The sequence below is a fragment of the Apus apus genome, chromosome 24 (genome assembly GCF_020740795.1).
Source record: "Apus apus isolate bApuApu2 chromosome 24, bApuApu2.pri.cur, whole genome shotgun sequence".
Taxonomy (NCBI): domain Eukaryota; kingdom Metazoa; phylum Chordata; class Aves; order Apodiformes; family Apodidae; genus Apus; species Apus apus.
Genome location: NC_067305.1, coordinates 6269608 through 6284462, shown reverse-complemented (window position 1 = coordinate 6284462; position 14855 = coordinate 6269608). Strand labels below are relative to the sequence as shown.

The following is a 14855-nucleotide window of genomic DNA, read 5'->3' as shown; positions in this document are numbered from 1 at the left end:
GGAGGTAAAGGCAGGCCTGGTCCTCCTTGCAGAGAACTGTGCAACCAGACTTTTCCACAAGCAGGACAACAACACTTTAATCCTTCCAAGTCCCATGTTGCCATTAAAGATAAAGAAAATATCAAAGATCTCTCAAGCAGAGGTGCAAGCCTACAAATGCAAAACCAGTCCACAGTTGCCTGAACTCAACAACACAGGCTGCAAGGCCTTGAGAAGTGTCCCTGTGGGGTCCTAAACTTTGTATACAGGTCTCAGACAAAGTGATCTGTCCCCTACAGAAACTCAATGCACAGAAAGGATGGTCAAGTTTATCCCTTCCATCTGAGGGAGAAAAAAGATTAACAGGAGAGCAGGGAGGACATTCTGGCTTGCACAGCAAACTCTGGAAGTACAAATTCTTCTGGCCTCCAGTCATCATCTCAAGCTGCACAATATTCAGAGAACACACATGACTTTAGTAAAGCCACATTTGTACATGCTCAGCTGGGCCGAGAATCCAGAGTCCGGATGTACCTATGTTAAATCCAAGTGCCAAGTAGATGTGCATGCACAGACATGCATGTCTTTACCACACAAGAACACAAACATATATCACCACACGTGGCATGGAGAACTTGGGCAGATTATTTGTAAGTCTGTGCCTACCTCACCAGCTGAGTCTTATTTTCCTCACTAAATTATTCAGCTGAGCAGCATTATCCTTCCTTTCTGAAGAATATCACATTAACATTTAGCACATGCTGTCATGCCACCACAGGCTAATCGTCCCCCACACTTCACAGCCCTTCCTACCCGCTGCTAATGACAGACTAAGAGCTGTCAGCTCAACGACCCACTGGACTCAAGAAACCTTCTGGAGCCACTTGCAGCAATGGACACCAGATGGACAGCACAGGGGAGGGGGCAAAGCTCCCACCGGCCCCCTTAATTTTCTGCCTCACATTTCCCCTCTGGCTGGATGCACACCTTCCCGTTACCAACACCACCATGCTCACCCTCCACAGCCATCACAGACAATGTTTCTCTGTCTGCATCGCTCTCTTTCACACAAGCACACAGCCTGTGTTAGCTTGCTTTCTTTGGGGTTACTGGTAGGAAGAAACTGGCCAGCCTGGAGGCACGAAGCTATACTAACCACCAGAGCATTACATGCTACAAAGCACAACAGCCAAATTTCCTGCATAGCCCTCAGGGAGCAGTGAGGAGATATGTGGTGCTAAGAGAATCACTGCAGCCCAGAGGAGCTTAGAGGATTCCAGAGAAGGGGCCCAGGTGAGTGTCTATATTACAACCCACACCATCACCAGCACCTGCTCAGCCTAGAGAAATGGGCCTGTGCTCTGTCTGGGCTTTCTCCCTGCTTTCTAGAAAATGTGCTCCCACCCTTGTAGCACTCATGGGATCAAAGATCTAAGGAAAATTCCTGGCCCTGCTAGAGTCAGAGGAAGTGTTGCTATTGGTTTCACCAAGGCCAAAATGCACTATTTCTCTTGCCACATCCCAAAAAAACCCTTCTGGAGGTGAACTAACTCCCCTCATTTACACCAATGCCCAGCATAACCTGTCATTTCCACACTCTGGTAGTCATGTTCTCCCAGGAGGAGAAGTGACCCCTAATTCTTGCTTCCTCAGCTTCCAAACTGCAAAAGCTGGATAGACAGAGAAAGGCCTCTGGGATGGCAGGGCAAGCCTCTCTATTAATTAGGAGTAAGTGATGTAAAATAGCCCCTCAGGTGCAATGCAGGGAAACCTCATAGTGTTAAGTGGGTCAGAGGCAGAGAGCATGAAACACACAATGCAGGCTGGCTCCTCTGGGATGTCAGGAACCAAAAGGCATCCAAGGCCATTGGCAGAATGAGGTCCTGGGCTCTAAGGCTTTGCAAATTGTGGGCTGGTCCTCTTCTGGCCAGTTAAAAATGCCCCACCTGAATGATCGCAACTACTTCTAGCTGTGCAGAGCACATAAATCTAAATGCTGATTTGCTCATTTGGATTCTCTTTCTGGTCAGGAATGCAAGCAGCAATGGACTGGTGCCAGTCTCAGTCACCGACTTACTCTGAGCAAGTGCAAGAAAGCTGCAGAGGGGAAAGTTGGGAGCACTGGCACACTCATCTGACTTTGATCTTTGTCAGGCTGGCTGGAGAAGACATCCAACATCCATCTTTCCCTGTGCTCACTGCTGTACCACTGACCCTGCTCCACTGGACACCTGGTCCAGGGAACACGCTCAGGTGCTTCTCCATGCACAAGTGGGAGCCTCCCAGGGCCTCAGCAAACTGGCAAAGGGCAGAGCAAAGACACAGGAAGCCTGAGCTGGCAGACACAGCCAGGTCTGCAGAGAGTTTGCACTGGCCTCCATGGATGTGCTGGAAGCTTAATACGCTGCAGTTGGTCTGGGCCTGACATCAGGGATACAGGCAGCTCTTCAATGCACTCATACCTCCCACCTCTTCCTCCCCCATGGCAGCTTAATTACAGTGGCTGGGTAAAAAGGTCTCTGCTAATATAACACACTTTAGTGGCTGCAGACAGGGCCAAGCAGATGGCAACAGGGACCCTCTGCTTCGGCAGCTGCACAGAGGCTGAGTGTTTCAGTTCCCATGGCAACTGTTATCAGTCTGAGCAGCTCAACATCTCCTGCAATAACGACTACCCATGGGAACATCCACTGAAAACAGGCCTGAGTCCCAGAGCCACCATAATTACTCCCTGAGCCACCTCTTCTCTGGGCCAAACAATGAAAGTTATGGCTGATACTAGATAAACTATTCCAGTTTGTGGGTGCTCAAAGAAGAGAAGAGAGTCCCAGAGCAATTTCAGGACCTCCTGGGAGATACTCAAAACTCAGTTGGAGAAGTTCCTCAGTGATCTGATGTAGTTAGCCCTGCTTTGACCAGAGAGCCCAAAGGTCTCTTCCAACATGAAGTATTCACACACACTTGTGTGCATCCACACATACCAAATGACCCTGGGGAGATGGGAATGCAGAGTGTGGGAGCCATTGCAAAGATGGTCTTTGTGGGTTGGTGCACAGATGCATGTGTGTGTTCACAAGCACAGGTGAGCTCACATGCCAGCTCTGGGAGAGAAAAGTCTAAACTCTGTACCACAGGGAGATGCAAGTGCCAGGTTGTGCAATGGGCAGCAATTTCCAGGGAGAAAGGGAGGCCTCTGGTGCACCAGATAAAGCCTGCATGTGTGCATTTGGTCAACATATGGGAATGGGTGATGATCTTCCATTATTCTTCCAATTCTGTAGGCAGCAGGAGCAAGTGTCTGCCTTTGCAGAAGCAAATGTCTGCCTTGGCAGATTGCTCTCCCCCTTCCTCTTCAGGGTATGTAGTTCTTGGGGCTACTGCCTTGCCTCACTTCAAGTTCTCAGCCCCTTACACCAAACCCCCACCAGCAGAAGCACTTGCAATTCTCTCTGCAGCGAACAGGCACTGCTGTTGCTCCTTGCCCAGGCACTCCTTTAGTCCAGTACCTTCATGTCAGGGTGCTGCCATTTAATCAGACAGCCTCAACACGCTCTCTGTTACTGCTACTTTCTACTGATAATGTTGCAGGGCTCTTAGGAATTTGCTGATATTATGTATCAAACCTGCAACATGGATACATGAAAAACTTCTCTGCCCTGCCTTCCCCAAAGGTTCAAACTACAGAGGCCACCTCAACTATTAGCAACGACTAGAGTCCAGATTCCACCACCAACCAACCAGTCAGGTTCCCTAGTCCACTCCTCAGCACATCTCCCAGGTTCGCCAGCTGCCATATCCTGTAGTGTCCACATGAATAAACTTTCAGGAATACTAGTCCAGGCTTGTTTAATTCATACTAACACATGTACAACAAAAGAGAGAGGAAGGCAGAATGAGATGCTTTGACCTCTCAACCAAAACCCCTTCAATTCACCTGCATTCCCTTACATCATCCTGGGCTGTGGATCCTGACAGATGGCCCACAGTGAGCCCTTGCTGCTGGCAGCACAGGAGACAGCCTGCCCACAGGGATGCCCTCTGCTCAAGCTCTGCTTGGTCTCTGCATTAATCCTTGTGCCCAGCCACCTGAGTTAGTGCTGCAGCATCTCAACCCCTGGTGCATTCCCAGAGTCTCTCTCTGCACTAATGCTGCTGCTCTCTGTAATTTTCCATTCCTATGACCCTGCATTCCCAAGCCATCACTGCATCCATGAGCTCTCCCCCTGATGTAGCCACATTTCAGTACCCCCATCACTGCTCTTAAAACTGCCCATATTCCCACCTTGGATCAATACCAATTTCTGCTGCTTACTTGCCTACCTTTCAGCAAGCCCTTTGTTATTCTGCATAGAAATAAAACTGTAACTGTACCTTGCCAGAAGAATTACTTTTTAAAACCTCCCCCCTTCACTTCTTCCCTCTATTTTTCTTTCCCTTCTTCTTCAGGAGCAATTTTATGCAATTGGCAACTGTCTGGCTGCAAATGAAACGAGACACAAAGCATTTCTGTGAAGTATTGAAAAGCTGGCTGCTTTTTCCTCGAATTTCACTTAGCAAGAGGCTTTAACTTGGTGTGTGATCACTGCGTGTCATTAATAACCTCCACAGTTCCTTTCAGAACTCTGCAAAGTGAAGGCACAATCACGAATCAAAGGCATGGATTATTGAGATATAATATCATTTTACCAAGCAAGGGAAGAGTGCGCCAGGGAGTGCGGAGAAAGTGAAACACTGCACTGCTAGGCTGGCTGGCATATGAAGATGACACTAGATTTAGGAAGAAACCTAAGGCCTTGATTCCCTCTCTGCTCTTCAGATCCAAAGATTTTGCCTCTCCTCAGCATCCATGTGTTCTGTGCCTTTCCCCAAGCCCTGTGGACTCAGGCCACAAAGAGAGCTAGTTTCTGTTTTGCTCCTCAAGCAGATCTGTCTCCATCTCTGCTGAGTCTTTGGAGCCCGTCAAACTGCTTTACTAGGACTGTCAGACTTATTAGTGCAGTTCCCCAGCCTGTCCTCAGGGAGCAAAACTGGGGAACACAAAACAGAATCTTTGGACACAATGGATGCAGAAAATACTGTGAAGGGCAGGGAGCAGGAAGAAGGTGTTGGGTGGAGAACTGGTGACAATTCTGGCTCTGTCTATATGCTGCACAGCATCAGTCACTGTGAGCAAGGTGTAATGTGCTTCCCATTTGTCAGGTGTACCAGCCAGGGTGATGGGGAAACTTGTCTTGCTGCGTGCCAGCTCTTTGGCTGCGCTGAGGATCACAGGTTGCCATCCACAAATGAGGGCCTATAACGTGTGAAAACACCCTCGCTGGCCACAGGGCAGAGCACTCTCTCTGCTTAGCCCAGCTGACAGCAAGGGCACAGATCCTCAGAATGCTTTTAAGTTTCTCAGCAAGCCTAGGTGATCACACTTCTGCTAATTCACCCATGATGCACTTCTCTGTTCTAGGAAGCTTCATCCTTTCTTACCCGAAGAAAGATTCAAGCATTTGTTACTTCCAGACTGCACTGATAGCAATTCAGCAATTGATGGCAACACAGGTGTTTTAGATAATACAGTATACAGCTGACAGTCTTCTTGCTTTACACCCTGAGCACACCATCCCTTACAAGCAGGGGCAAAAGTCAAAAATCTGCCTACCCTTAAAAAAATAAGCTTTTTTGTGTTTAAATTCTATTTAGCTACCATACATCCAACAGCCCTCAATTTAAAAATAAACATCTTGTCTCACACAGAGAACTTGCCAGAAATGCCATAAAAGCAAATAGAGAACATCATGATTCTTATTGACTCACATGGAAAACATAAAATACAAATAAAATAAATATAAAACTTCAGGAAAGCTATGCTGCCCTACAGGAACAACGTGGCAGCATTCTTAGATGGGCTGACAGACTTGGAGGGCCCAAGCAATACCTCACGGGCACAGGCTTACCCAGTGACAGACTTGGAAGAGAACCCAGAAGACCTGCTCCAGTTGCCTGATCACAGCCCAAGAATCTACCAGAAACCATATCAAAGCACTTCCACAAGTCTGTCCTTACCAAATCCTCAGTCTAGACTAAGAAAGCCATTTGTCTCTATTCAAGTTCACAAACTGTTGAGATCAAGCTACAAAGGAAGGTTCTTGGGTACTTGTGGCATCTATGGTTCTTTGCTATACAGTGGTGAGTGAAGGATTACCAAGATCCTTCCTAGGCCAGTTTGATCCCTTGCTGTCTATAAATATGCTGATGCTTGGTCATGCATTCAGATGACAGTTTGTATCACCCTACACACACTTAAACTTTCTTCCTGCTACTGCCATGTGCAATAAAGTGACAGTAAGGGGGTAAAACAAACAAGAAATTGCATGGTTACCAGATTATGGCCCATTTACTGAAATAATCCCAGAGGTGTGGTCCAGTTAATTATGTTCTTTGTCCTATGCTAGGGTCTTCATTATAGTTATGGTGAGAGGTTTTGCCACAGAGTTTATCAGAAGAAGATCTAGATGTGAATGCATAGAGACAAATTTCATGGCTTTGTTCCCAACACAGGAAAACATTACCTAGCCATTACCTAGCACTCCAGCCTGTGACTCATTTCCAGAGTATTCTCTATGATCACTTGGTTCAGAGGGAAGGGTGGTACTATACAGACACAAGCAAACCAGGCTAAAAAAACAGGTCTGAAAGGTACCTCATGTCACCCAGTCCATGTCCATATCAAGACCAACTCACCAACTCTATGAACATCAGGATAGAGGTATGTTCCATTCTGGTAGCAACCACTTCTAATTACAACTAAAACAACCAATGAGAGAATCCTGCCCTCTTGGTCTTTGAGGGACTTACCAAAAGAGAAGTTAAATGTGTCAGAATGGTGTATTGCAAGCCTGAAAACAGAGAGCTCCAAATGCAGCACAGCTCATCTTCATCTTAAGTCTGAAGCTTAATTACACCATCTTGCTCATTAACTGTCTCCAGAAAAACATGTTTGAAAGCACTCAGCTAGTACAGACTTCTTACTATTCCCAAGCAGTTTCTTACACTCCTTCAACATAAAAAGCCTTTAGATCACCACATCACAGATAAATTTCGGCTTTATGTACTTATGTACTACTCCATGCAGAACTCTATAGTCACTGAGAGCACAAACAGTAGAGAACTTAGTAAAACACGTAACTAAGATCGCCTTGAATCCACCAAGCCTCATACCTTTCAGAGTCCTTCTACAGGTATTAGGTAGAGACATGTCCATCTTCTCCACTGTGTTACAGATCTGTGCCATGACTCATCACAACTGCTCCTCTCTCCTTTAACTTGTTCTTATAGGCTGTCAGCTTAGCCCTGGGCCAACACACACAGAAGACTACATCGCTTTAGCCTGAAAGGCTGACCTTTTTCACCCTCACACAAACTTAACTCAAACTGTATTTTAGCAGCTGGTTATCTGCACTCTTCCCCCTTGCTATGCTGAGATAACCTGGAAAGTAACAGTAAAGATTCTATTAAGTGGTAATTAAATTATGTGCTTTTTACAGCGCTCAAATGCCAAGATAGGTCCGTGCAAAAAAGGGAGCACAGGTAAACAAACACAGGAAAGGATGTGTGTGTGTGGAGGTCTTGAGGGGAGCTGGAAGAGGTAAGGGAAGCTGTTTGGACCTCTACAGGCTAAAGAGGAAATATTATGGTTAAGAATTCCTAACCCCTCTCCAGGGACCATTGGTTTACATTAATTATTCTGTTGCCTTCAGCACTTATAGACAGAAAATCACAGGAGGCCCTAAGTACCCAATTCGTCCACTTACTCACCTCCAAAAGAATCCTTCCAACATGCCTGATCAACCCCTTCAGCCACAGCAAGGAAACTGCCCAGTCAAAGCTCTCAAATCATACCAAGATGGCAACAACTGAGAACTCCTTTTAGCTCACCATCAGGTCCCAGGGAGGGAGAGGACCTCCCTGCAAGGAGGGACCTCTTCCACAGTGCCTGGTCTGCTGTGATCCCTAAAGCACTTTGCTTCCAGCACCAACTGTGGAGCAAGCAGGACCCAGCAATAGACCACAGCTTGTTCAGCAGTCTTGGTCTCACCTATATAACCCATTTCTCTTCCAAACAATGGGATGTGGCAAGAGTATTTTTTTCTTCTGAGAAGTTCATTCAACTCAGTCACTGCACTAAAAATCATTTTGGGGTCCTGCACAAAGCCACCCAACAAATTGTCCAGGCACTCTGCAGCACAATAGTAGACTAGAAGAGGATGCACCAGCAAGTTCTGCACACCTGGAGGAAAAGGATCTAGTACCTTGTCCTGTGTCCTGTCAGCTTTCCAGCATGCTACTGTGCAGGCTGGGCCCATGCACTTCACCTCAAAGTTCACAGCTCCTTAGTGACAGGGAGAGATAGCTGAAGATGTCTCATCACAGCGGAGAGACTAAAGTGCAGCACAGAAATAGGTTTGGCTGGAGTTACATGGGGCATGCTTGGCAAGGTGGAGAAAAGAGCAGCAGCTCTGTGAAGAGAAGTGCTGTCCTTTTGGCTCCCACATCCCTGTTCTAACCCCCAAAACACAGTTCTCTTTCATAAGCAGGAAAATTAATCTAAGCTACTTCTCACCCTCACTCCCTCTGCTGACCATCCCCCATTCGCCTGCCCATGGCACAAGCTCCAGGCACAGATCACTGGGACTTACCCCTGGCAAAGTCTTCTGTTCATGCAGTGCTGTCTGGGCTTTGATGGCAGAGTCTCTGGCACAGTAGGTGAGGAATGCACAACCTGGAGTGGATACAGCAAGGGTCCAGTTAGACATGCAATTGCAGATGCTCATTGACACAACGTTCCTCTTTGGTAATAGCAGATAACCCAAACACAAGAATTACAGATGCTGCCCTGTTCCAGCAGGTGTCCCAGTGTTTCTGCTCAGGTACAGAGAAAGTGCCTAAGAGAGGCCTTGTGCAGGATCTGACTTTTTTAAGTGCAAGGTTTGCACAAGACAAAAAAACAACATCAAAGGACATTCAGGCCCCATCCAAGGTCTATTGAAGTCATGGAAAAGGGTTCCAGTGAATCAACCAGGTTTGAAACAGGTGTTGAAAAAGCTGAGAAACAACAGGAGAGCAAAATGCATGCTAACTTAGCCTGTGAGAGAAACGGCCCAGAACACAAGGATCAGAGATAGGAGATAATGATAGGAGATGGGGGGGTGGGGAGGAAGGAAAAGAGAAAAAATCATCTGGGATTTCAGGCTCATATGAAGGCCCCATGATCCAGATTCACAGAATCACGGAAAGCTATGAGAGGAGAGGCCTGGCTTTCTGTGTCATACATACACCCATACAACATGCACAAAAGCACATAAATATACATTTGCATGACAAGGGAAATACAGAGAACAGCAATGCATAATGCATTCTGCAAAGGACAACTTAAGAAGCAAGATGCAAAGCACATAGATAAGACCAGATATTGACATTCTTAGTCAAGGTTTGCCTTAACACCTAAGCGTAACACTGAAGCCAAGGGAGGAGGGAAGGAACTGTAGCCACTTTAGGAAGAAGAGGGATCATCTTTGGGTGCTCTGGTGCTAAGAATAATCAAATGAAGCTAAGAAAAAGAAAAAACTGGCTGGTTATCAAGAAACATTTCCTAGCACAGAGAGATTTATTAGACTGTGGAATGATCTCCCCAGGGAAGTGCCTGGAGCTCTGTCATTTGAGTTGCTTCAGATGAGAATGGGCAAAGGACTAGAGAATAGACTAAAATGCTAGAATGCATCTGACCCCCTCACTGTAACTCCTCCTATTCACACTGGCATTTCATATCCTAAGAACAGGCAGGATGTGTTCCTTCAGCTTGTTGCTAAATGTCCATGTCTACATTGTTGTGCTGGGGATGCAGATGCATTGTTATGGCACAAATAGAAAGGCCTCTTTCTTTGTCCCCACCTTCTTGTGCCTGGCTTGGGGTACTCCAAAGCCACTTCACCTCTTTGTGAATCCAAACGTGGATGCAGGACAGGGGCTGCTTGCATCTCTCCCCTCCACCCCAGAGTGACTCCATGGCACACAACTTTTATGCCACGGGGAAGCCAACTGCTCAGGACAATCCCAACCAAAGGCAACGAGATTTTGCCATTCTTCCATTCCAACTCCAATAAGCTGCTACAGCTAAGTAAATCACATCTGTGCTCACAGCCCCTGTTAGGGAAAAAGAACCCTCTACGAACATCACACTTCCACGTTTCCTGCTTAAGGGAAAAAGAACCCTCTACAAGCATCACACTTCCACGTGTCCTGCTTAAGTTAACAGCAAACTCAGGTCGCCAGGCTTATGCCCCTTTGGACACTCTTAACACTAAGTCAGTTATGCCTGCTGAGACATGGGATGTGGTGTTAAAAAGTGCCAACCTTGAAGGTCCCAGCCACCTGGCCAGCCAGGAGCTGTTAATGATCCAGTCACAGAACAGGGAACCACAAGAGCACCCAGAGCACTGTCTATAAAATCAAGCCATTGCAAATCCTAAATGGGGGAACTTGGACCAGAGATGCTGCGGTGGGACAGCAAGAGCCATGACCCCCAGTGGCCAGAGATACCTTCACTAGCATCTGCTTCCTCCAAGGACAGAGTGACTTGTCTTCTTTTGAGTCTAGATTCTGATTGTTATATTGATACAGTAAACCATGTATCAGAATCTGACCTGATCTGCAGGAGGTCCAGCTGATTAGAAATCAGAAGTTATATTATAAATTCTGTATTATGGTACTTGTAGATTGTACTATAGTGATTCTGCCTGTAGAAATTCCTTGCCATTCTACTAATAAATTCTGTGCTATACTAACCATAAAACTCTGTTAAGAAAATGAATCTTTCAGTGTAAGTAAGACATAGTGCCATCATCATTCTGCCAAGGATCCCTACAAGAACCTGTATGTCCCCTTAGTGTTGGATGATACCACCCTACTCCCACCAGCTCCAGGAGGGTTTCCAGCTCCTTGTAAGCAGAATTCAGCCTAGTTCCACTCACAAGAGACTGCAGTATTAAATATATATATATACACACACATATACATATATATACACACATATACATACATATATATATATATACACACACATATATATTCTGTGCCTGATCCTCCCTACAAACCACTCATTTACTCTGGGATTTACAGTCCCTTCAGATCCTAAACGCTACTCCAGACATCAGCAGTCTAAAGCCTCGAGCAAGAAAAGGCTGCCAGTTTGCAGAAGAGAAGGGTCTCTTGATTCAGCTTAGCATTAGAAATCACATCTAGTATTTCAGCAGGTGAAGCATGGAGTCAGTGGGGGAGCTTATCTGCAAGTCTGCAGAAGCTGAGTCAAAGCTCAGCTGTCAGTAAGGCAAGTTAGGCTGAAGCTGTTATTGCTTCCTTGCCCTTTGGAAAAGCCACCCAGCTGTCCACACACCTCTACAGACTCCCTGCAAGAGGTCTCCTCCTATCCCTGCCATTCCCCTGCATTTTAGTGTTGTATCTCACACTGCAGAATCTCTCCATATTCCTACCAGGGGCACTGCTAGGAAACCCAGTCAGGAGAGCAAAGTTGACACTCCTGGAGGAACTGCCTTCTGCCTGATCCTGGAACCCAAGGCCAAAAATTTCCACTAGATTCTCCCTGCTCAGTCTCCTCTGACCCATTCAAAGACTGTTCAAATCCCTCTCTACTCTTACCATTAAAGTATTAGCTCTAAGACACACTGCTGTTAACATGCAAATGTATCTGTGATTAACATAAATAGAAAAAATGCCTCATTAGTAATATTAGGAGGCTGGAACAGTATAGGCTACCAGCAGTCAGGCTACTGAGACATGAATAGTCAGGCACCAAGAAAACCGCTTTGTAACAGTGTTCATGTTTCTAGCAGGCCTGTAAGATCCTCCTCTGTCTCCAGTGAATTCATTACTCCTTAGTACCTGTACAAGACAGTCATAGCTAACTCTTGGGGTCTCTTTGCAGGCCAATTCACACCCTCCTGCCCCTGTCAAGCCTTTTCCAGCCTTCTTTCCTCTCTGGGGACAGAGGCAGCTGCTCAGCTCCATGTCAAGAGGCAAGGGATTGCAAGAGGAGCTGCTGGACTTTACCAACAGTGCTGGCTTCTCACACAACTGCTTCTCCCCATTATGGGAAAGAAAAGGAAAAGCAGATGGAAGCTGCATGTGAACTGTCAACTGGATCTCACTGCAGATCAGGCAACTTGGGGAGAGAAAACTGAATCTGCTGTTAAGACTGCCCCAGAAAGATTATGGGTTCTGCATGATGCAGGAATGAGTGCATAGTTACACAGATGTGCCAAAGCCTTCCCTCCATCAGGGGCTGCAAAGCCCTGGCCAGCTCCTGTGACAGTTGTTCAGGTCACTGCACCTTCTGGGTCATGTCTAGCACTCTCCAGGCCTGCTGATGTTAACAGGAGCGGCAGCTCCTCACCAGATTGCCCTTCTTGCATGGTGCCTAAGCCAATGCAGCCAGACCTGATAAGATGGGAAGGAAAGGCTGGGGTCAGGGTTGGCTGGACTGTGGGTCTAATTTCCTTGCTGCATTCTAACTGCCCCTCCCCCTATCCTTGTGGAGGAATGACTTATTGAAGAGGTATATTGCCTACTTCCAAACCAGGTTGGGGGCCTACAGATAAACCCATGCCATCAGGAAATTAATAACAGCCTTTTACTTTGTACAAAACAGGAGGGGGACAAGGGTCAGAGGAAACTGAAGGTGCATGGAAATAACTGTACAATAGCCACCAGAAGTACCTACAAATCTCAGTGGTCTTTTCTGGACAGAACAGAGCACAAACAAGCCTTGACCGACACCTGCAGCCACACTAAAATGTCAAAAACTAAGGGTATATTTATTTTGCTGCACAAATCATGCATTTAGCAGCAAGTTAATGTCACACAGATCTGACTAATACCAGTGCTGCCCCCTCGAATTTCCATACCTAAGTGGCAGATCCCTAGAATCTGTCTCTTGCCTGGAACCTGACCTCAGACCACACAGTCTATATTTAATACGTCAACTGAAATGAAATGTGCAACTTTGTCTTGACTTGGGCCCATTCTCCTCCTCACTGGGTTTGAAACTTGGTAACTCACTGTCAGATGGTAGCAGATTCGGGCTGGCTCAGTCCCTTGCACATAGAGACACACAAGTATGTGGCATTTTGGTTCTGAAGTCTCAACCAGACATACTTCCTCAGCTAAATTCAAGTCAGCCCAGCTCCCACAGTGAGGAAGCGTCTTCCTTTTGCACTGGGATTAGATTTGACCTTTTGTTTGAAAATAAACTTATTTTTCTGTTGTCCTCTTCCCTCTTTGTTCAGTCTAGAAGGATATGAGTTGCCACAGCACTCACAGTGTTTCTCACTTTTCCTCCTAAATCTGAAACCAGAGGCATCAGTACTGAATGCGACTCACATTCCCTCCACTGCACACCAACACATGAACCGTTTTAGGGCAGAGAGACCCAGGCTGAGCACTGACAGCTTCCAAGGTACTTACTGTCGGTTCCCTGCAGGCTTGCTCTACATGTGCGAGGGAGTGGTGCTGCGATCACCCTCACAGCAAACGGGCTTCGTGAACTCCCAGTCGCAGCTATGGTGGTCACAAGATCCCAAACACCTGGCTAGAAACGCTCCACAGAAGGGAGCCAACACTCTGAAAGCGACAGCTTTTCAAAATACAGCTTTCAAATACAACAGTAAGTGCAGATAAACAAGCCTTCTCAAACTTTTTAACATCCACTAAAGGTCTTTCAGCAAAGACCTCTCACCTATCTCAGTCTATCGTCAAGAAGGCCCCTCACCTACCCCAAACGCTACTGACAACAGCAGATTTGCGGCCGATGTTCTTTTTTACACGGATTTTAAAACTGTAGCGCTGTATTCCTCCCTGGAAGGGGGTCTGAGGCCACAAAGAGGTCGTCTGGCCGCTGACCCAAAGCTCCCGCCCCAGCCCTGGCTGCTCCACTCTTCACATCGCGCCTTTGTCACAGCACCCCACACCGCGACCGCGCCGGGCCCCGCGCTACCGCGGGGTGCCAGGACCAGCACAGAGGGGCTCCGCGGGGCTCCGGCGCGTGGACGGAGAACCCCGCCCGGGCCAGGGTGCCGACTCCCGCCCGCAGGCGCCGAGGATGTAGACCCTTCCCCAGGCCGCCGATGGGCGGGCGGGAGTACCCACCAGGGTGCAGGGGCAGCACGTCGTGGTGGGTCACGCGTGGACCGACCCGAGGGCGGGAGGGAGCCGGGGAGACCCGCTGCCCTTTGTGCGCGCCTCGAAGAGCGGGCCGTGCCGTGCGGGGCCGGGCTCACCCTTGTGCATGCCGGTGTAGCGGTCCTTGAGCACGGTGAGCTCGTAGATCTTGCCGAACTGCTCAAAGAGCGGCTTGAGGTCCTTCTCCTCCAGGTTGCGCGGGATCTGCCCCACGAAGAGCTTGATGGCATCCAGGTCTTTCATGCTGTCGGGCTGCGCGGAGGGCTCCGCGCCGCCGCTGCTGCTCATGGGGGAGCCTCGGCGCGGCGGGCGCGGCGGCTGCGGCGCTGATGGGAGCGGCGGTGGCTGCCTCCTCGCCTCGCCCTCGGTGAGTCTGGCCATGCCCCGCGCCCGGCGAGGCAGCGGGCGGTCGGGGGAGGCAGAGCGGCTGGTAACGGCCCCGCCGCCGGGAACGGCCCCGGGAACGGCCCCGCCGCCAGCGCCGCCACAAAGGGCCGCTCCGCAGCGCCCCCTGCCGGCCCGCGGCGCCTGCGCGGGGGCCCCAGGGAGGGGCGGGGCGCCCCGGAGAGGGACGCAGGGACGGGGCCCTTAAGAGAGGAACACGGACCAGGGGGTGGGCTGGAGCAGGGTCCCTT

At 48.3% G+C, this 14855-nt stretch overlaps 1 protein-coding gene across 4 annotated transcripts in view; it reads right to left on the bottom strand.

Moving 5' to 3' along the window:
* The window catches only part of CELF5 (CUGBP Elav-like family member 5), a 35644-nt gene extending 21043 nt beyond the window's left edge, over nucleotides 1–14601 (bottom strand). For all 4 annotated transcript variants that reach the window (XM_051639645.1, XM_051639648.1, XM_051639646.1 and 1 more), the window contains exons 1-2: nucleotides 14319–14601; nucleotides 8667–8749 (exon numbers count right to left, since the gene is read on the bottom strand). In XM_051639645.1, coding sequence (XP_051495605.1) covers nucleotides 8667–8749; nucleotides 14319–14601 — 366 coding nt within the window. The remainder of the gene's footprint in view (nucleotides 1–8666; nucleotides 8750–14318) is intronic.
* Between the last annotated feature and the right edge of the window lie 254 nt (nucleotides 14602–14855).